The following is a 23,196-nucleotide window of genomic DNA, read 5'->3' as shown; positions in this document are numbered from 1 at the left end:
TATCTCTGTCTCTCTCAAAAATAAATAAACTTTAAAAAAATTAAATTAATAAATAATATTCTGTTCTTGTTCTTTCATGGGTCTGTATTTCCTCATATCTTTGGTGACACTAATTATAGCCTTTGTTTTTGTTTTTTTAATATAATTTATTGTCAGGTTGGCTAACATACAGTATATACAGTGTGCTCTTGGTTTTGGGGGTAGATTCCCGTGATTCATCGCTTACATACAACACCCAGTGCTCATCCTAACAAATGCCCTCCTCAATGCCCATCACCCCATTTCTCCTCTCCCCTGCCCTCCCCCATCAACCCTCAGTTCTCTGTATTTAAGAGTCTCTTATGGTTTGCCTCCTTCCCTCTGTGTAACTATTTTTTCCCCTTCCCCTCCCCCATGGTCTTCTGTTAAGTTTCTCAAGTTCCACATATGAGTGAAAACATATGATATCTGTCTTTCTCTGACTGACTTATTTCGCTTAGCATAATACCCTCCAGTTCCATCCATGTTGCTGCAAATGGCCAGATTTCATTCTTTCTCATTGCCAAATAGTATTCCATTGTGTATATAAACCACATCTTCTTTATCCATTCATTAGTTGATGGACATTTAGATAGCCTTCGTTTTTGTTTATTCTCTGTATAGTCTTATTTTCTCCCAAGTTGCTTTTTTAGGGGGAGGGGAGAGTTGGTTTTGGCTATTTTGGTGCTTATCTCTCTTATTAGAATATCTCCATAAGTGTGTAATAAACCATGGTAGTCTGTGTTGTGACTGACTCAACAGCTGATGGAAGCAGAGTCCACGGGAGGACTCATCATTTCTACACTTCCCTGTTCTTAGAAAATACCTCGTCATGTCTCTAAGTCTTTTCTCTTGGGCTGGATGGGTTTTCCAGAGAAGACTTCCAGTTTCCCACATGAAGGATAAAGACCGGGATGCCAGGTTTTTAGAAGACAAGTGTGGGAAAATAGCCAGGGTCTCTGCACTCAGCATATGTTCACTTAGTGCTGCTGTTACGCTTTGATGCCCTTTCCTCCCAGCTGTGCCTGGTGTCCTCATCCAGAGACCCTCTGTTTTATCTCTCCACGATGTTAACCTGCAGTGTAGGGTCTAAATTTCTCTTAAAGAGCTTACAAACCATCATATTCGTTTTCCCTTACGTCCTTTCATCCTCGCTTCAGAGAAAACTTGCACTGTCTTTTGCAGAGCTTATTGAGGATTCTTTTTCTTTTTTGGTAAATATGCTTACATAGGATTGCTCTTCTCTACTGCTAGTTTAGGATTCAGGTTTCTCAATCCTGCTAAGTCACTTAAAATCCATCCCTTTGCTAAAGTCATAGATTTAGATTAAAAATCATCCTGAAGGCATGATACACTTGCCTTATTTAATTAGTTAATCGGTTACCTTTGATTTTATAATCAGCATCTCGTAACTCACTCCCCAAATCAAAGGCTGGGACCTTGACGGTTACCTGCATCTAACCATATATCCATCCTCCATCACCTACTTTTGCACCTTTCTGCACCCAAAGTGATCAGCATCTTGAATGTTTATCAATTCCTTTACTTTTTTATGTAGTTTTAGTTTATGTGTTCCTGTAAAGTATATGTTTTTATTTTAGTTCCTTCCTGCTATATATTAAAGGATATCATGCTATACATAATCTGTTGGGGCTTTTATTTTCCACTTTATATTATACAGTGTAAGATTTGTCCATAGTGTTACTTATCACTGTAGTTTATTTTCACTACTATGTAATATTCTATTTTGTGACTATACTTCATTTTCTTTCCATCTTCTAAAATTTCACTGTTGTCTCCCTTTTCTCTTCTCCCTTGTGGCTCTTTAAAAGAATTATTTAGTCTGATATTAGTGGGATTTTAGGAAGGAAGAATATTAGAAGTGTGTATTAAGTCCACCATTTTTACCTGGGTTACCTAAGTGATCATCAAAAGCAATTTTGACTGTATGAGAATATGAGATGTTTTTACCTTACTAACTTTAAGAGCCTACACCCTATAGAAAGTATGACTCCATTGCATATACTCTAAACCTTGTTTACTAGCATTAATGGATGACACCTAATCATAGAAAGCCAGCAAGGACCTCTTTGGTCATCAGGTCTAACTTTCCACCTGCTCAAGAGGCCATAGATAGTACTCTCTGACCTCAGAGGTGCCTTTCAATAATTAGAACTCACAAAAATGTCAGTATTTTAGTTAGCTCTTATAACCTTACTACAGTTAAATGTGGGGTTTCCATTAGACTTATTTAAATATTGAAAATCTCCAAAGAGCCCTCTTGGTTGCCTTTGGGGAAATCTTGGGCCTTGGAACCTAGGTTAAGGCTGCAGTTTTGATTATCATACCATAAGACAGAAGTTTAAAGTTTTTTTTTTCTTATTTTCCTCTACAGGGATGTTATCAAGTGGTTGGTCAAAGTAGTGACTGAAGACGGATTAACTCAACCCACAAATGGAAATCAAACCTCTTCAGGAACAGGAATCTTGAAGGCCACCAGTAGCTATCCTTCTCCCCAGCCTAACCTGACAAAGAACACCAATCAGCTGTAAGGGGCAGACAGAAGTTGTCTTTCCCAGGGCTATTGGGATTTATTGCTTTAGAGAACAGCACCTTTCCTAGAAGAAGTTTCCACAAAATTAGTTAGCTCTTATAACATAGACTGATTCTTACTAAAGACTATCTTAGTTTGACTAAAGGCTAAATTCTAATGCCAAAGCTAAACAAAAGCAGGTGATTTCCCTCTTAGATAAATAGGACTTCGCTAAGTGAACATAAATTCACAAAGCTGAAGTGAAACGAAAGCTAGGGGATACTGACTTCCATCCCCTGGATTCCCAGAGACAGTACAGGGTTACAGCTACTCATTACTTCAGCTGTCCACCAACAAAAGAAGAGCAAGAATCATGGATAGTGGGTGTTCCAGCAGCCTGTAGCCTTCAGGGACCTTCATGTCTCTCCTTCAGGCCTGGGAGAAGAGTAGCAGTTTAACCTGCAGATTCCAACAGGTTATAACAGCCTGTTAGAACAGAACAGAGCCGTCCCCATCACCTCAGACCACACTGAAAAGAGATTTCCTGGCATTTCTTTTATGGGATTGAGAGTAGTCTTGGCATTTTTTGAGAGAGGCCAGGATTTTAGATCCAGAGCCGTCATTGCACAAGTAACCTACTATTCCAAGTCAGTCATATCGTTAAAAGCCAGTCACGCTTGACATTTCAAATACAGCGTTTGTGCCTAAATTCACAATGCTATTTTCTAATCTGTTTGCATCCATCTGATTTACATATAAGGCCTATGGGTTTTAACTAACAGACAATCTTGTATCTAAAAGGAGAATGTTTAGAACGATAAAGCATTTGCTTGACAGATTGGGGGAGGCACTAAAGTAGGGTTATCCTAGAACCCCAGTTATAGAGACCTAACAGAGAGGCAGACACTGTGCCTTCAGTGGAAGATAGTCTATATTATAATCTAAATTACTATGATTTATTATAAGTAAATAGGAGTAGAAATAAAAATAAGGCCCTCTAAAAGTCAGTTTATCATGACCTTAATAACAACAGTAAGCACTACCATCTAACATTAATGAGTGTGTATCTGCCAAATATCTTACACAGCGCTCACAACTTTATGAAATAGGTAGTATTATTTCCTCTTTTTAGAGATGAGAAGACTTGGGCTCAGAGCAGTTTAGTAATTTGTCAAAAGTTGAACAGCTTGTCATTGCAGAGCCAGAAACTGATGCCAAAGCCCTTGGGCCACCTATTGTGTTACTAGCTGCAGATTTTCTGAAAACAGCCCTTTCTTCCATCACAAATAATAATGCATGTTAGAAAAGACTGACTTCACGCCAGGCCCATCTTTCTGCGGGGTGGCCTACATTCTTTTGGTCACATCAGCCTGGCTATCTCCCACATTTAGGTCCGATGGGAGAGAGGGTCACGGTCCACCAGTTCAAGTTCTGAGACTGAACTTGGTAAAGGATAATTCTAAGGGAACCAGTAACAGGAGAACTATATGATAAAGATGTATTTTCTCCCATATCAAAGAAATTCAAATAATTGATAGTCATTCTGGACCTGTTTCTTCATCTGGAAAATAGAGAAGTTACAGGTTAGATGATCCTTAAAGTTCTCTAGATCCTATTTTCTATTTTTGAATTTAAAAGTAGCTTGCTTTTACAGCTCAACCACAGGTTCAGTGGTTCAGATAGCTGGCAGAAGGGATTCAGGTAGGTGAAATTTCTAAATAAAAGCATGCTGATGGCTCAGGTAGTTCTCCCTGACCTAGTAGGTGCTTTACAAGATCCTTTAGTACACTGGTGGGGGCCTCCTCCCAGCTAGCAGGGTGGCTCCTTGCCAGACGGTCCCACTCACTTGTGTTCTGTGTTCTGGACTCAGGATTGTGTGTCAGCTGCAAAGGATGCTGTCTATAGCCGTAGAGGTAGACAGGACCCCCACCTGCAGCTCCAATAAAATTGCTGAGATGATGTTTGGATTTGTGCTGGACATTCCTGAGAGGAGTCAGAGGTGAGTCTTACTTTTGTTTCTGTTTTATGTTCTGGGAACAGAATTTCAAAAGAAAATTCCAAACAGTAGTTAAATTGGGAAAGACGAGAAGGAGGGATAGTTTCTGTCTCGTTAGCCTTTTGAAATAAAGAGGTTCTCAACTGATTATTTGAAACTAAGGCAAAACCTCTTGAGAACAGGCAGGATGCCTTAAGTGGAGCCTGCAGTTTCTTACTTGATTCATTTGGCTGAGAACTTTACTCATCCCTCAAGGTTCAGCTGTTCTCTGATCCTCAACCATAGAGCCTGATATAAATGTTCACTATAGGCTTGGTGGATGAATGAAATAGGCATGTCCAATATTAGCAGAAGAAGAGGTGAGCCAAGAATGAAAACAGTTGGACCTGGAGAATAAGCCCAAACAGTAAGAATAAGGAACTCAATTTCTCTAAGCATGCATTAGTAAAGTGTTCCTTCCCTTAGAAGGAGATAAAGAAATAGAGTTATTGGCAGGGACCAGTGATTCCTTCTTTAAACCAGTAATTTTAGAATCCAGAGGAAAAATAAATAAATGAATGAATATGAATTCATGAATAGTGGCTAGTGCAGGAAATAACTATGAGAGAGCCATTGAACAGTAGTGTCTCTTGGGTAAATTATCTCTATCAGAGCTCCATGTGTGACTTCTGATCCCCATCGCATAACTCCCAATTGGCAGGCGAGACTGTTCTTCTACAGTTCTGGTTCCTCTATTAGAAGAAAACGTCATATCAAATTGTACTGTAATAGAGATTTAATTAAAATACCCCAGTGAGATTAAGAAAAACATTTATTGAGTCCCTACAATGACATGTGTCATTGTCACATTAGCTATCTCATATTTTCACGTTTTCATACGGTATTCCTATTTAACAAATGAGAAAAATACTTAAAGTAGTGAAATCATTACTCCACGATTACACAGCTAATTGGATTCATAATACAAATTCAAACCCAGGACTTTTTGATCCCAAGTTCAATGTTCAAAGGAAGCAATATGTTATAGTGGTCAGACCGAAGGAAGCGTACATAAATGCCATGCTCGCTCTATCACTTTGTCGGAAGTATTTCATTTGGGTCCAACTCGCATGCCATTCATTCATATAAGCCTAGATTCTTATGAGAGATGGGAAATCTAAGGAATGGGTAACTGTAAACACATTTAGACCTAACACTGACAAAAACAATTTAAATAAAGCCTGACCCTGTTCTAAAACTCAGAAGGGGCAAATTGGCAACCACTCAAATTATACTAGAAGATACTTTATATAGCCTTTACCTTGGTTTATTTAAATTCTTTAAAGTTTAGGTATAATTTACACACAATTAAATTATATAAACTGATTTGCATAAGTATTCCATGGACTTTGGCAAATGCATAACCCATGTCACCTATCATTTTCCAGTGACTCACTGATAGTATGTAGAAATCCTGCTGCAACCTTGCTAAATTCACTTATTATATCTAATAAGAATATTTTTGTGGTTTTCTTAGGATTTTCTACATACACAACCATATTTTCTGCAAATAAAAGCAGTTTAACATCTTCCTCTCCAGTCTTTATGCCTCTTGCTTCTTTTTCCTACCTTATTACATGGGCTAGCACCCCCAATAGAATGTTGGAGAAGTGATCAGAGCAGATATCCTTGCCTTATTCCTAATCTTAGTGGGAAAACATTCAGTCTTTGACCAAGTATAATGTTAGCTATAGATGTTTCCTAGAGGTCGTCTGTTGGATTGAGGAAGCTTCTTTCTATTTCTAGTTTCTATAGTGGAGTGTTTTTATGAAAACTAGGTATTGAAATTTGTGAAATATGTTTTCTGCATCTATTGAGATAATCGTAATTTTTCTCCTTTATCACATTGTGATGAATTATACTGATTAATTTCCTAATGTTAAACCAACCTTCCATTCCTGGAATAAAAAATCGTACTTGGTTGTGATATGTTACTCTTTTTGTGTACTGACAGATTCCATTTACTAATATTTTATTAAGCACTTTTGCATCTGTGTTTACAAGGGATATTGAGCTGTAATTTTGTTTTCTTATAATGTTCACCCTCACTCATATTTAAAGAAATATAAACTAAAACTACGCTGAGGTGCCGTTTCTCACCTACCCAAATAGTAAGAATTTTGAAGTACAATAAATACATTCCAGTAGAGAGGTTTTGAGGGCACCTGGCTGGCTCTTAGTAGAGCATGTGACTCTTGATTTCAGGGTTGTGAATTCAAGCTCCATGTTGGATGTAGAGATTACTTAAACATAAAATCTTTAAAAAATAAAAATAAAAAAGAGAGAGAGAGAGAGAGATTTGAGAAAGCAGGTACTCATATGTTGCTGGTGGGAATGCAAAATGGGGCAGACCTGTTGGGAATTCTGCATTATCTAACAAAACTAAATGAACAATTGTCCCTTGACCCCGCAAGCTCACTTCTAGGAATTTGCCCTGAAGATACACTTCTAACAATATGAAAATATCATATGTAGGATTTTCACTACAGCATTGTTTATAATTGTATAAAATTAAAATTGTATAAAAACAACCCAAATGCCCATTCATAGTGCAGTGGTTGAATATCCATAGTACATCCACACAATGGAGTATTATGCAGTGGTAAAAAATAAAGAAATAAATAAACAAATAAATAAAAGTAGGAGCAAAGTTTCTGAACCGATTTCCAAAATATATTATCGAATAAAAAAGGCAAAATATAAAGAGTATGCATAGTAAATATATGTATCTTTTTGTAAGAAAGGAGAAATTTTTAAATGTACATGATTATGATCATTTGTCAAAAAAGGAACAAAGTTAAGAAAGATGGCAGACTGAAAAAATGGCAACTGGCAGACTAATCAAACTGCTTACATTGAGGGGATGGATGGCGATGGGCTGGAAGAGAAAAGGTACTAGGCCAGAGTGATCATGGTGATACTGGTGGTGATGGTGATGCTATAATACTTCTAAGTACAAACTTCTTCGTATATTATGACTTTTAGGCTTTGGGGGCTATTCTAATGTTTTATATACTCCAAAAAGGAAAATAAATCAACAAGAGAGTTGAAAGATAACAAGGGAGAGCCTAACATGGCATACAGACAAACTAATCTGTGCTTTAAATAAATAACATAACCGGGGTGAGGGGAGGTGTATGAGGGGAGGGGTGTGAGGGAAAAACAAGCCCAAGTAACTTTTTTTTTTCACTTTCTATTTTTAAATAATTATGGATTCACAGGAGGTTGCAAAAATTAATACAGAGAAGTCCTACGTACGCTTCGCCCTGTTTTTTCCCCAGTGATTACATCTTACATAACTATAGTACAATATCACTAACAGGAAATCGACACTGGTATAATCCACAGATCATATACAGATTTCACCCAATTTGCATGCACTCATTTGTGTGCAGTGCGATCACATGTATAGATTCATAGATTCACGTAACTGCCGGCACAATCGAGATATACAGAACTATTCCATCTCCACAAGGATCCCTTTCCTTTTACAGCCGCACCATCCATCTTCCCCAATCCCTGGCAACCACTAATCTGTCCAAGTAATTTAAAACACAGTATTTGGACTAAATATTCTCAGGCTAAAGAGAAAATGAAATGTAAATAAATATTGGAACTCTTTTTCACAGAGGTATTAAGTTAACAATTCAAAAATTATCTTATGTGTATTCTAGGATTAAACAAATAAATGTATTGTGGATAATGAGAGCCAAGTTTCTCACTGTCAGAGAAGAGAGTTACACATATGAAAAGGGGAAAGGATAGAAGGAACCCTGTGGTGCTGGATTGGAATTGGAGGTATCAATATGAACTTGTGGTTTCTAATAAATATGGAAAGATAAAGAAATAGATGTAGATGTGTGACAGTGCTCTGTGTGTGTGTGTGTGTGTGTGTATGTGTGTATTCATTCATACATCTTTTTCCTACCTGTGCCCACTGAGAGAACATAAAAATAATTACACTTTAGTGGCAATAAGCTCACCTAGGACCCAGATCTTTGTTTCTAAATACCAATTTACCCTAAAAGGAACAAGAGTTCCTTGAAGGAAAGGATAATTCCACAGCCGAGGTAGGGAAAAGTACAAGATGAACCTGGAACATCTTGTGCCAGAAAGTACGGAAATGTTCAGACTTGTCAAAAGACACACGAGCCAGCTGACCAAATCTGGGATAATTTGGCATCAGAATAAATATTGACAGTAAAAGACTATAAAAACTATTAAGTAAAATAAGAATCTATAATTCTAATACTGACAGGAAAGAAGAGAAAGGACTTTCTCCCTTACAGTTGAAAGCCAATTAATAAATATAAGAAGAAATGACGAATTGGGAAAAAATGCCATTTGACAACCATCATGATAATAGTTTAGGTATAAATGGATATTAAAATGGTGAAAGTTTGTCAAGTACCAAGATATTTGCATAATCTCAAAGTGTATTGCCACAAGATATTAATTATAATAGGGAAAAAATAATAGTGGAGGCCCTACCTTAGTCACTAAGTGATCAAAGTTAATACCAACAATAAGGTAAGTTGGCATCATGTGCCTTTTGATATGATGCACTGAGAAAAACAAAACATAATTCTTGTAGTACTCTTGCCCCAAAACGCATAACCTCAGTCTAATTGTGGGAAAATAATCAGACAATCTGATACCTCCAATTCCAATCCAGCACCACAGGGTTGGACAATCTGTGTGTCCAACAAAAGGTTAAAGGAAAAAAGGGTATGTTTATTGTAAATAGCATAGAGTCTGGCTTTTTGAGTCAGCTGACAATCCCTACCTTTTAATGGGAGTTATTTATTCCATTTACATTTAATTGTTGGTTTTATATCTGTCATCTTGCTATTTGCTTCCCATTTGTCTCTTTCTCCTTTGTTCACTTTTACCTCCTTTTCTGCCTTCTTTCGGATTATTTTCGGTTATTCCATTTAGTCTTTCCTATTGGCTTTTAGCTTTTTTTAATTAAAATTTATTTTGGGGCACCTCGGTGGCGCAGTCAGTTAAGCATCTGACTTCTCGGCTCAGGTCATGATCCCCCAGTTCGTGAGTTCAAGCCCCGCCCGCATCAGGCTCTGTGCTGACATCTCAGACCTTGGAGCCTGCTTCGGATTCTGTGTCTCCTCTCTCTCTCTGCCTTCCCCCACTCACGCTCTGATCCTCTATCAAAAAATAAATAAACATCAAAAACATTTTTATTTTGACATCTATTTGCATTAGTTACAAGGAAGAATACAGAGAGATCCCATGTACTCTTTAACCAGTTTTCCCCAGTGATAACGTATCACAAAACCATAGTGCAGGATCACAACCAGAACATCTAGATTGGTGCAAGCCAACATACAGAACATTTTCATCACCACAGGGATTATTCATTTTGCCCTTTTATAGCCATATGCCCTTCCCTCCCACCCCTTCCCTTCTTAACCTCTGACAACTAATCTGCTCTCCATTGTTACACTTTTGTCATTTCAAGAATATTTTATAAATGGAATCATACAGTATATAACCTTTTGGGGTTGGCTTTTTACACTCAGCATAATTCTCTAGAGATTCATTCAGGTTATTGTATCAGTAGTTCATCCCTTTTTATTACTGAATCGTAGTCCATGGTGTGAGTGTATCTTGGATTTTCTTTAACCATTTACCCATTGAGGATATCTGTTGTTTAGTTTGGGACTATTATGAATAAAGCTGCTATAAATACTCGTATAGAAATTCTCATGTGAACAGAAGTCTTCGTATCTCTAGAATAAATACAAAGGAGTATAATGTTTGTATCATATGTCCGTGACATGTTTAGTTCAAGAAACTGCCAAACTCTTTCCCTGAGCAGCTATACTATTTTACATGCCCACCAACAATACATTTGTGATCCAGTTTATCTGCACCCCAGCCGGCATCTGGTGTTGCCACTGTTGTTGATGTTAGCCGTTCTGGTAAGTCTGTGGTGGCGTCTCAGTGTGGTTTTCATTTCTCTAATAGCTAATGAGTGTGAACATCTTCTCATGTGCTTAGTATAACTTCTTTATTGAAATGTCTCTTTTCATTTTCTAAATGGATTGTTTGCTTTGTTACTGTTGAGTTTTGAGAATCTTTTTGTATCCTAGATACTACTTTTTCGCCAGATCTGTGGTTTGCAAACATTTTCTCCCATTCTGTAGTTTCTCTTTTCAGCCACTAAACAAGGTCTTTCACAGACCAAAAGTTTTAAATGTTGATAAAATACAATTTATCAACTTTCCTTCTATGGATACTTTTGTGCCAAAGATTCCTTGGGGTTGTCCATATAGATCTGTGTCAGTGTGTTATCTTGTATATAGGGACAGTTTTATTTCTTCTTCCTGTCTAGAATCTTTATGCCTTTTATTTCCTTTTCTTGCCTTACTGCGCTGGCTAGAACTTCCACAGCTATGTTGAATAGTCGTGGTAAAAGCAGACATCTTTGCCTTTGTTAATGACCCAGGGGAAAACATTCAGTTCATTAGTTAATTATTTATTAAAATATAAGTTCACCATGAATTATGATGCAAGCTGTGGGGGGGTTTTGTAGATGTTCATTAACAAGTTGAAGAAGTTCCCTTTTACTCCTAGTTTTCATCGTGAGTGGATATTGAATTTTATCAAATACTTTTCAGCAAATTATTTTTAATAATTGCCCTTAGAATTAGAATATGCATCCTTAAGTTACTGTAGTCTGCCTTGAATTAATATTATGTCACTTAACACGTGATGTAAGAATCTTAAAAACTTGTACTTCCGTTTACCCTGCTCTCATCCTTTGTGCTTTACTGTCATACACTTTTACTTTTACATAGGTATAAACTCCAGAATGAAGTCACATTTTTGTTTTAAACACTTAGTTGCTTTTAAAACAAATTTAAGAGATGATGTGGGATGGGGCGCCTGGGTGGCTCAGTTGGATGAGCGTCCAGCTTCGGCTCAGGTCATGATCTCATGGTCTGGTCCGTGAGTTCCAGCTCAGAGTGCTAACAGATCAGAGCCTGGAGCCTGCTTCGGATTCTGTGTCCCCCACCCTCTCTCTGCCCCTTCCCCTTCCTCCCTCTCCCTTTCTGTCTCTCTCTCTCTCTCTCTCTCTCTCTCTCTCTCTCTCTCAGAAATAAATAAAACATTTTAAAAGAGAGAGAGAGTGGGGCACCTGGGTGGCTCGGTCGGTTAAACGTCTGACTTCGGCGCAGGTCATGATCTCACAGTTCATGAGTTCGAGCCCCGCGTCAGGCTCTGTGCTGACAGCTCAGAGCCTGGAATCTGCTTTGGATTCTGTGCCTCCCTCTCTCTCTCTGTCCCTCTCCTGCTCACGCGTTCTCTCTCTCTCTTTTAATGTTTGTTTATTTTTGAGAGAGAGGCTGTGGGAAGGGTCTTTCATATTTACCCTCCATGATATTGTGATTTATAATAAGAAATATATATAATTGGTCTTCATCCCATTTTTGGCACAGAGCTAAAACCCTTGGAATTTCCTAAGTGAGGAGAGCTAAAGGTGCCTTTTATTATGTTAATGAGGTCACTTGTGGAATATCCCTAGGGTAGGTATGGGAGCTGGTTGTTAGGAGAACCAACTGTGTCCCAACCCCCAACCCCCTACCTCCACCTTCCTACGGGATGGGGAGAGGGGCTGGGGATGGAGTTTAATCACAAATAGTCAATGATTTAATCCGTCCTGTCTATCTAATGAAGCCTCTATAAAAAAACCAAAAGGACAGGGCTCAGAAAGCTTACAGGATAGTGAACACAGGGAGATACCAGGAGAATAACAGCCTCAGAGAGCTTGGAAGCTTTTCACCTCTCCCCATACCTTGCCCTGTGCATATCTTCCATCTGGCTGTTCCTGAGTTACATCCCTTTATAAGAAACTGGTAAACTAGTAAGTAAAATCTTTTTCTGAGTTTTGTGAGCCATTCCAGCAAATTGATTGAACCTGAGGAGGGAGACCTAGGAACTTCTCATCCACAGCCAGTCATCCAGAAGCACAGATGACAAACTGGATGTGAGGGTGGCATCTGAAGTAAGGGTGGAGGGAGTCTCATAGGATCCATAACCTGTGGGATCTGATGCTATCTTCACGCCAGAATTGAGTTAACTGCTTGTAGTGTCAGAAAAAATATATACATCAGACCCACATCGTTACCATTTCTGGTATTCTTTCTTGAAGATCCAAGTTCCATTTGGTGTCATTTCTTATCTACCAAAAGAATTTACTTTTTAAAGTATTCTTGTAGTGCAGAATAAATTATATAATAAATTCTCTCGGCTTTTATCTGGAAATGTTTTTATGTCACCTTCATTTATGAGTGGTGTTTTTACTTGATGTAAATTCTAGGTTGATAGGTAATTTTTCTTCATTTATTTTAAAGTTGTTCCATTTTCTCCTGGTTTGCTAATGAGAGGTTCTTAGAACATCTTACTGCAGTTCCCCTATGTCGTGTGTCTTTTTCTCTGACTGCTTTATTATTTTTTTTCCAGCAATTTGATTATGATACCTAGGTGTGGTTTCCTTTACATTTATCCTGCTTGGGGTTCAGTGAGCTTCTTAAATCTGTGAGTTGATGTTTTTCATCAAATTCTGTAACATCTTGGCCAGGATTTTTTTGCCCCAAACTCTCAACTTATTCTGGGGATTCAAGTACATATATGGATTGCTTGACACTGTTTCACAGATCACTGAGATTCTGGTGTTTTCTGTTGGTGTTGTTTTGCCTTGTTGTGTCTTGACTCTTTTTTTCTATTTCGGTTTGGATAGGCTCCAAGATTCCCAATCATTTCTTTCACAGTGCCCAATTTGCTGTTAAGCCTAAGCAGTGGTGTGTTTTTTTTTCTTTTTTTCCATTTCAGATATTATATTTTTCAGATCTGGTGTTTCCATTTGATTCATTTTTATGGTTTCCATTTCTCTTTGCTAGTAGTCCCCAGCTACCTAGTCACTCATTAGGTACATCTTGTTTTTGAAATTCAAATTTGAATTGTTATAGATCATTGTACCTCCATTTCCTACTCTGGCCAATGCATGAAAATGATCTTTTTGTCCTTTGTGTATCTCTGAGTTTGCCACCTGTGGATTATAAAACCAAGACAACCGGGAGCCCTGGAAACAAAGTTAGAAGAGAAAATACAGTTTGAAATAAAAGGTTATTGAATAGGAAAACTGTCTTGTGAAAGAAATAGGGCAAATACACAGTACAGATTGGACTTTAAAAAGAATTTGGGAACTATCTTGCATATGCAATCATTTGGAGTTCCTTATATCTGGAAAATGTGTCAGAGAAAATATACAATGATTTTCAAATCATTAAAGAGATAAAATGGATAGTCACAAATTATTGTTGACTTTTTAAACTTTTGAATAGTAAGAAGCAAAGGTTAAAAATATTCATTTTGCTTTTATACAAATAATATATGTGCCTGACGCAAAAGCAAAGGGAAAGGGAAAAAAGAAGATTAAAATAATAAACTCTTTGTGCTTTTATCCTTTTTATAAATGGCAGTGGCACGAAGAACCCCCTACTTTTCCAGATGTTGCAAAACTATAAAGGGCAAGATGTTACAGGAGAAAGAGCTCTTGGATCAGGGCTACCCGTGTTCCTTACAGCTGCACCTCCTTATGTGCTCGTGAGCTATCTGCTCCCCGGAACTGCTGTGACCGGCAGACCTGACAAGGACTGACAAACCTTTAAGAAAACACCTTGGAGCAGATGCATCTGAGATTTATACCATTCTTCTAGAAGCTGACATTGCTTTCAGAACAATGAGCTTGATTCACCTTCCTGAAGCACAGGAAGTTTTGTCATTTTGTAGCCCTCCCTCTCTGACACTTTGAATATTCTGGAGCCCACCCTTGCTGGTCGAGTCCTGTACTGGGTAGAGTGACAGAGTCAAGGGCAAGAGCCCTCTGGGACTCTCAAGTCCTGGACTTGAAATTTAAGGGGCTACACTGCCCACAGCTGTGTATTTTTCACTTTTTTCGTTTTGTCCAGGTTTCTCCTCTCTGGAGAAAGGCCTCCTGCCTTGAGTCTTCTTTGCTCTTCCTGGACCACTGTCCCATGCCTCCTCCTCCATTAGAAGGCCACTCGGAGTCCCCTGACCAAACGTACCCTCTCCTGTTTGTGTGTCTGGAGCACCACAGGCAGCTCACGTACACATGCACTTGCCCCGCGCTATATTTAAGTTCCCGTCGCGTACCGTCTGCCCTTGTTCAACAGTCAGCTTTTGGAGAGAAATACCTTCTTTTATTTACCTTGATGTTCTTTGCCGGGCCAAACAGTACCTGGCACACTGTGGACACTCGGAAATATTTATCTCATATGAATTCTCTTACAGTATGAAGTTATCCTTTTTCATTTGTCCTCAACTTATCTTTTCCAAATGTCAAAGACTTTTCCCTCTTTCTGGCAGTGGTTAATTCATGAACAAATCCCCCTCTGCCCTGTCCGCAAGCTTTGTGATTTTGTAGGCCCCTGTCGTATTCCTTCTTAGCCGTCTCTGCTTCAGGACAAACGTTAGCACTTTCGGGGGAATTGTGGTATGTGTTCCTTGAAGTGATAGTTGTGATGGTTAACCTTTCTGTTCTCCACACAGAGAGATGTTCTTCACTACGATGGAGAGCCACCTTCTGCGCTGCAAAGTGTTAGAAATCATATTCCTTCACAGCTGCGAGACTCCCACCCGCCTGCCCTTGTCTCTGGCCCAGGCCCTCTACTTTCTGAACAATTCCACATCACTGCTCAAGTGCCAGGTACATGCTTCCCTGCTTTGGTCAGGCCTAGAACACCTTCCCCCCAACCCTTGAGCTTCTAACTGAGGAAGGCATCTACTACCACCTGCTTTTACTTCTCTGCAGTCGGATAAAACCCAGTGGCAGACGTGGGATGAACTGGTTGAGCATCTGCAGTTTCTGTTATCCAGTTATCAACATGTTTTAAGAGGTAAGGAGCATTTGTTCACAAATAAGATGGTGTAGGAGCCTCACAATGGCCATTATTATGAATTGAAGTTAATAGGTGATTCTAATTTGTTAGCCTAAGTAAAGCATTGTGCCTTGGTTGTAACTATAAGGAAGAAGGAATGACATCGTTGGAATCACCGCTGTGAGTCAAAAGAATTCACGTATTTTTGTAATGGCAGACAATCCAGTGGCCATTGCAGTTGTTAGGTTGTATAGGTAAGCAGATGTCATTATAACATGAGAAATATTTCGGAATGATCTGATTAGCCCTGGCATCTTACCCTAGCCTGTCACTGCAAAGTCTTTGTTGAGTCATTTGCTCCTTGACTGCGGACATTGTAAGCATCTGTCAGTATGATGCAAATCCAGAGCAAATCAGTGGCAAGCTAAAAGCATACATCTTGCAGAAATTGTTAAGACACTCTAAAGCCTGCGAACATAGGTTTGCTCAAGGCCCTGGCAAAGCCAGTGATCAATGAGGATCCAGGAGAGTCAGACTAATTAACGCTCAAGAGGCAAATATCAACAAGGAAAAGAATTAATAGCTCCTTCGAATGAGAATGATTTTATTGGCCAAAGACTAATAAGGCCCTTGGGAAAACTGATATCATTAATTCCAAAAGGAAAGATAGTAACTTTTTAGAGGAGAAAGCACATTTTTTTTTATTTTTTTTAATGTTTATTTATTTTTGACAGAGAGAGAGAGAGAGAGAGACAGAGCATGAGCAGGGGAGGGACAGAGAGAGAGGGAGACACAGAATCCGAAGCAGGCTCCAGGCTCCAAGCTGTCAGCACAGAGCCCGACATGGGGCTCAAACTCACAGACAGCGAGATCGTGACCTGAGCCGAAGTCGGACACTCAACCGACTGAGCCACCCAGGCGCCCCAAGAAAACACATTTCTTAATATGATGCCCTGAGAAGAACACCTCATCACTTATGTAGTGTTCTTGCCAAAAATCCATGACCTGAGTCTAATCACATGGAAGCACCAGACAAACTCACACTGAGGGACCTTTTATAAAATAATTGGCTTATACTCCTTAAAAATGCCAATGTCTTGGGGCACCTGGGTAGTTCAGCAGGTTGAGCATCCAACTCTTGATTTCAGCTAATGTCATGATCCCAGGGTCATAGGATTGAGCCCCTCTGTGCTGAGCATGGAGCCTGCTTAAGATTCTCTTGCTCTCTCTCTGTCTGCCCCTCTCCATCTCTCCCCGACGCATACTTTCTCTCTCTCTCTCAAATTAAAAAATTAGATAAATAAATAAAGTGCCAATGTCTTAAAAACAAAGACCAAGAAACTTCCAGATTAGAAATTAATCCAGATTAATACTAAATGCAAAGCATGATCCTGGATTGGATCCTGAACAAGGAAAAAAGAAGCTATAAAGCACATTATTGGGACAATTGGTGAAATGTAAATAGATTATGTAATATTATATTAATATTAAACTTCCTATTTTTGATAATGATCCTGGCTTATGAAAGTAAATGTCCTAGGTCTTAGGAAATCCAGACTGAAGTACTGAAGGGTAGAAATGCATAATGTTCAACTTATTCTCAAACAGGAGGGAAAGTATATATTCATATGTAAATATACACAAATATATAAATTTACATGTAATACAAATTTTATATTTACTTGCCATGATCATGTTGAGATTGATCTTAGCTCAGTAATGGCACTGGGGAAGGTACAAATTAGTCCTTATACCCTCTCAGGCCTGGAACTGAGGAAACTGTTGTAGAGAAATAAAAAAACAGCACTGAATTTAAGACAGAAGGTCTGGATTTGAATCCCAACTCCGCTACTTACTCTCCTAACTTTATGTCTCTAGACCTCATTTTCTTCCTTCTATGGAATGGGGATGGTAATATATAACTTTTCAACACTGATTGTTAATAGGTGTGAGAAAAAATAGTAAGCCCACAGTCAATGTTCGTTGACTCTCAGCCTGTTTGCCCAGCCAGGAGCAGGCTGCAAGGTCTTCTGTGTTTCAGGCTCTTGTAACTAAAACTTAAAAGTGCATTGTTAAGGCCTTGACATTTGTAGTTGTGTAGTTTGTGCATTATTGAGCACCTCAAAGAAAGGTGTATGTCCTTCTCAGGACAAAGCCCCAAAGGCAAATTCCATGTGTACTTAGCCTCATCAAGGTTTACATAATTGTTCTTTTGGGAGATCAAGCAGAAAGTTTAATGTTAAAGCAGCTTGGGTTGATTTCAAGTTCACCTTTAACATGCTTGTTCACTTCTGTTCTGCTTCTCAGGGAATACAGCTAGGCCTTGGGCAATAGTGACTTAAGATGGACATGGGATCCATTTTGTTAGGTTTGTTTTTTTTTTTGTTTTTTTGGTTTTTTGTTTTAATTTTAGTTAGTTTACATACAGTACAATTTTGGTTTCAGGAGTAGAATTCAGTGCTGCATCACTTACATACAACACCCAGTGCTCATCACAAGTGCCCTCCTTAGTACCCATCACCCCTCTAGCCCATCTCCCATCCAAGGAATCTGTTTTCATTACAGAATATTCTTCTGCTTCTAAGAAAGGAGAGGAAAGCCTTAGACCAGTGTATATTGACCAAAAATAAATGGAGTATTCCAGGGCTATTTTATCCTTAACATTCTTTCCACTTTCTTTGGAGACCAAGAGTTAAGGAGAAAAAAATATTTAGAACCAATAGTTTGGAAACAATGTCCTCCAAAGAAGACAGCTAAATGGTACCCTGAAATGTTCGGTATCATTGTCGGGAGGCTTTTTCCTGTGAGGGCTCCTTAATCATCTCTGCCCTCTGCAAGTGTCTGAGGACGATGTTGAGGGCATTTTGGGTCAGCCTGAGCTGTCCAGCTCCACGGATAGGAGAAGAAGGGAAGAGGTTGGGGAGCTTGCCCCTTGTTTAGGGGAACATCTTAGCATGGGAGAAGAGAAGAAGGAAGACTAGTAAATTCACACAGACTGGCTTATATAATCCAATAACCTGGTAAAGAAGAGTATCATGCCCTTTCTATAGATGGGGAAACAAAGGCTGAGAGAAAATTTGTTTATTTTCTCTGGTGCAGAGCCAGGATTCAAAGGTCTGTCGCCCCGTCTGTGTGCAGTGAAAACACACTGGAAGGAATTATTATTCTATGAAATCACTGGGTGAGATTAGAAGGTGAGATTCTAAGGAATTTCCAGCCCCCATTTTCTAAACTGTCTGTACATAGTTAAATTACTTTTGTACAAACCCTTGACCTTGGGGAGAAGTATATCCTGAAGCCCCACACTTTGTAAATATTTCAAGGCAGAGCAGCCCCACTGAGATGCTGGTCTGTCAGATGAGCTCACATTGTCTGGCTAAGAGAACCAGTCCCACCACACCCCCACTTACATAGCCATGCAGCTCAAGTTTGAGCCTCAGCACAATTACAAATTGCTTTATGCCATGAGTTTTCCTGACACTTGTGAATAGTTTATACCTCTTATTTTGAAGCTAGGAATGCTAGGAATTTAAACATACAGTATTTAAAGGAAGAAAAACACATGCTTTTCGGAATTCCACTTGGCTGGACAGGTTAGCAGGATGGCCCGCAGAAGTCAGATCCCAGTTCATTCTGAGGAGAGAGACACATACAGCCTTCCCACAAGGAGCCCTGTCCAAAGAGGGGAGAAAAGCAGACGCAGGCAAGATCAGTTCAATTCATACATTCATGCAGGCAACAGATATTTACGAAATGCCTCCTGTGTGCCTGGCTCATTGGGAATACTTCAGTGAATAAGACCCACATGGCCTTTGCCCTCACAGAGCTTACTGTCTAGTGAAAAGATTTGATCCTACGCAAATATTCACACAAGTAACATATAATTACAATTAACATAAGTGCTCTGAAGGAAAAGAGAAGTACATAAAATAGGAGGACGTAATCTATTTTTGGAGGGACCCACAAAGGCTTCCCTGAAGAAGTGATACTTCAGCTGAGATAAGAAGTACTGGTGTTAGCAGGCAAATAAGGCAAAGTTTTCCAGAAAAAAAAAAAAAAAAAAAATAGCACGTCTAAGGGCCCTGAGGCAAGAGGTTGCTTAGTGAGTCCAAGAAACACAGAACACACTAGTAAGACTGGAATGTAGAGGGGCGCCTGGGTGGCTCAGTCGGTTAAGCGTCTGACTTCGGCTCGGGTCATGATCTCGCGGTTCGTGAGTTCAAGCCCCGCATCGGGCTCTGTGCTGACAGCTCAGAACCTGGAGCCTGTTTCAGATTCTGTGTCTCCCTCTCTCTCTGACCCTCCCCCGTTCATGCTCTGTCTCTCTCTGTCTCAAAAATAAACAAACATTAAAAAAAAAAAAAAAAAAGACTGGAATGTAGAGAGCCAGGGGAGAATAGCACGAGATGAGACTAGAGTGGTAGAGAGGGCACAAAGGGCCTTCTGGGCCATGCTAAGGAATGTCAGCTGATTCCAAGAGTGAAGAGAAGCCATCAAAGTGGTTTTGCATAAGATTGTTCCACCTGATGTGTGGCAAGTAGTTTGGTGGAGGACCAGGCAGGTCCCGGAAGGGGTCATGGTGGCGAGGACGTGGGTGGTACAGCAGGGACCACCTGGATGGTGGATGGAACAGAAGCACTTTGAAGATCCGTTTGACAGGGCTTGGGTGACTGAGTCTGAAGGCTGACTCCAGGGTTCTGCCATTACTGACATGGAGATAAATGGAGAAAGATCTGTAAAGAAGATAAAAAGCTCAGTGTGACTGTCAGGTTGGAGATTCCTGTAGTGATGGCGATAATGAGGGTGAGGAGGAGGATGATGATAAAATAATAATAGCTAACCCTAGTAACCTGATCCAGGAACTAATAATAATAATACCACCAGCCAGAATATCTTGAGTAAGGTATTGTGCTGAACCCATTACATAAATCACCTCACACAGTAATCCCAGCAGCCTCTGATGTAAGACTTACTAAAGCATGCTTACTGAAGCATAAAATCCAAGGCCTTTGCCAACTGGACCAGAATGGCCGAAGTCCACTGGCTGAGAGCTCCTCCCCCTTGGACAGTGTTTGGATGGAAAGAGCTAACATTTGCTTCTTTGAATGTGCTGTATTACCTTAATGAACTCCAAACTCTTCTTCCCACCCCAAGTCTTCCCTCTCCCCCCCTCTGTTCAGCCAGTTCTTTCCATTTTTTCCAAATCACTTTCGTATTTTTCAGAGTAGCATACGCCTTAAGAAAACCATTTTACTAAAAGGCTTTTGCCCCCGTACAACCATTCTCCACCAGTAGCAGAATAAAATGGAGGACATTCCCTGGCTTACAACCCTCCAGATACTTCCATGTGCTCTTCAAGGCCAAACTCCACATTGTTCTGTGGTCCAGACTGCCTTCCAGTCTCATCTTTTACCACTCTCCCTTACTACCCAGATTTTACCTCTAGTTCTCAGAACAGGCTTTGTCCTGCCTCGGGGCATTTACAGCTCCTGTTCTCATTACCTGAATTGCTTTTCCCCTAGGCCTTTGCAGTTGCCTCCTTCTCATCCTTCAGGACTCAGCTAAGAGGCCCTCCCTGACTAGAGTGGGCTGCTTCCCTCATTCCCCCAGTGCCACTATCTATCACAGCATCTGATTTATTTCTCTGATTGTACTCACCAAAACTATAGTTGTTCTTGACGGCTGGTTTACTGTCAGGCTCTCTGCAAGTAGAATGCCAGTCCGTGGGGGCTGGGCCCAAGTCTAATTCCACTGTATCCCTGGAAACTAGCCCAGTTCCAGATGCATAGTAGATGATTGCTGGAATTGTTGATTGAATGCTGAAAGGGCCCTGAAATGACACCTCAAGGCAGTTTTGCTTCCTGTGTTACCTTTTTGAACACTCCATTTGTTGTATTTGTTGTACTTTCTTTTCATATTACAGTTAGGCCTAGTGCCCTAAGTTTAGAGGGACTTTACCTAGAAAGTTATCTAAAGGTTCAGGAGAAACATATTGAGCATATTATTTGAAAACGTAACCTAACGTAAACGTTGCTTAAAAATAAGTTTATTCTGTGTTTCCCAAACTTCTGGGTACAAGGTAGTTCGGTCCTAATAACCCTGCTGGCAGAGGTGCCATTATCCCCTTTTCACAAATGAGATCGAGAAAATGATGCTCTCGTTAGTGCACACTGGTGCATCTGGGAGTCCGCAAGTCCTCGGAGCTCTCTTTGATCCATTTGCCTTAGCCTGACCTGTGCTGCTTTGCCTGAGCTCCACAGGCTTCCAGAATCCTATTGGGGCTGATCTGTGCATTGGGATTACCCACCTTTATAACCTCTTTTACTTTTCCCTAATGTTTTTATTTTTGGACCTACAGAAGGGTTGAAAGAGAGGTTCAATGAACACCCATTTACCTTTTATGTTGATTTAGTAGCTATTAACATTTTGCCACATTTGGTTTATCTGTTGATCCACCTAAATACTTGAGTTGAGAGTAAGTTGCACCATCATAATTCTTCATGTAGGGGCGCCTGGGTGGTGCAGTCGGTTGAGCATCCGTCTCTTGGTTTTGGCTCAGGTCATGATCCACAGGGTTGTGGGATCGAGACCCCATATCAGGATCTGTGCTGAATGTGGAGCCTGCTTAAGATTCTCTCTGCGCCCCTCCCCGTGCTGGCTCGCTCTCTCTCAGACTTAAAAAGGGGTGCCTGAATGGCTCAGTCGATGAAGCATCTGACTTCAACTCAGGTCATGATCTCATGGTCCATGGGTTCCAGCCCCACGGGTTCAAGCCCCACATCGGGCTCTGTGCTGACAGCTCAGAGCCTGAGGTTTTCTTCGGATTCTGTGTCTCTCTCACTCTCTGCCCCTCCATCACTCACGCTCTGTCTCTCTCTTTCAAAAATAAATAAATTATTAAAAATAAGCAACTTTAAAAAAAATGGAGTTACCACAGTTCCTCAAATAGCCTTTGAGTCGTACCCCAGTAACCAGTCTCTGCCCAGACCCTACCTGCTAAAATTGCACTTCATCTTAAACGATAAAGGGGAGTTAAAAGCAGTTCAAGAACAGTTCAGTGGACTTTTTCCCTCTTGCAGAGCACTTACGGAGTTCAGTGATTGATCGAAAAGACTTAATCATCAAAAGGATTAAGCCCAAGCCCCAGCAGGGGGATGACATCACGGTGGTGGACGTGGAGAAGCAGATCGAGGCCTTCCGCAGCCGCCTGGTCCAGATGCTGGGGGAGCCGCTCGTGCCGCAGCTCCAAGACAAGGTGCACTTGTTGAAGCTCCTGCTCTTCTATGCCGCTGACTTGAACCCCGATGCAGAGCCTCCTCCAAAGAACTGGAGCAGCCCCTGAGGTCCTTCTAAGCACTGAACACCAAGAATACCTCCCGAACTCTATCTCCAACTACTTGGAAGTTCTAAAAGTATCTGAAGTAGTTAAAAATCTTAGAGGACCAAACCTATCTATTTATCTGTAGGTTATAATGACTTTCTAACTCTTTAGTAAATATCTTTTTTTGATATTCTATCCTAGCCTGTTCTCAAATATGGCTTAAATATACAAGGTGTATATATTTTTTAATAAATTATTTATACCTTTTTTGAAACAGGTAATACTATATGCACTATGTGTTTACCATTTCCACTCAATATGTGAAAAAAGAATCCCTCTGCTGAACAAATTCTGGACATCAACG

General features: G+C 40.0%; 1 protein-coding gene across 3 annotated transcripts in view; it reads left to right on the top strand.

Annotated features, from left to right (window-relative positions):
- Positions 1-23,102, top strand: part of SIMC1 (SUMO interacting motifs containing 1) — a 79,642-nt gene extending 56,540 nt beyond the window's left edge. For all 3 annotated transcript variants that reach the window (XM_027034942.2, XM_027034935.2, XM_053226281.1), the window contains exons 6-10: positions 2,414-2,566; positions 4,422-4,550; positions 15,183-15,339; positions 15,445-15,529; positions 22,591-23,102. In XM_027034942.2, coding sequence (XP_026890743.1) covers positions 2,414-2,566; positions 4,422-4,550; positions 15,183-15,339; positions 15,445-15,529; positions 22,591-22,853 — 787 coding nt within the window. In that variant the 3' untranslated portion in view covers positions 22,854-23,102. The remainder of the gene's footprint in view (positions 1-2,413; positions 2,567-4,421; positions 4,551-15,182; positions 15,340-15,444; positions 15,530-22,590) is intronic.
- The last annotated feature ends 94 nt before the right edge of the window (positions 23,103-23,196 follow it).

This window comes from Acinonyx jubatus, chromosome A1 (genome assembly GCF_027475565.1).
Source record: "Acinonyx jubatus isolate Ajub_Pintada_27869175 chromosome A1, VMU_Ajub_asm_v1.0, whole genome shotgun sequence".
NCBI lineage: Eukaryota > Metazoa > Chordata > Mammalia > Carnivora > Felidae > Acinonyx > Acinonyx jubatus.
This window is presented reverse-complemented; position numbering and strand designations above follow the sequence as displayed.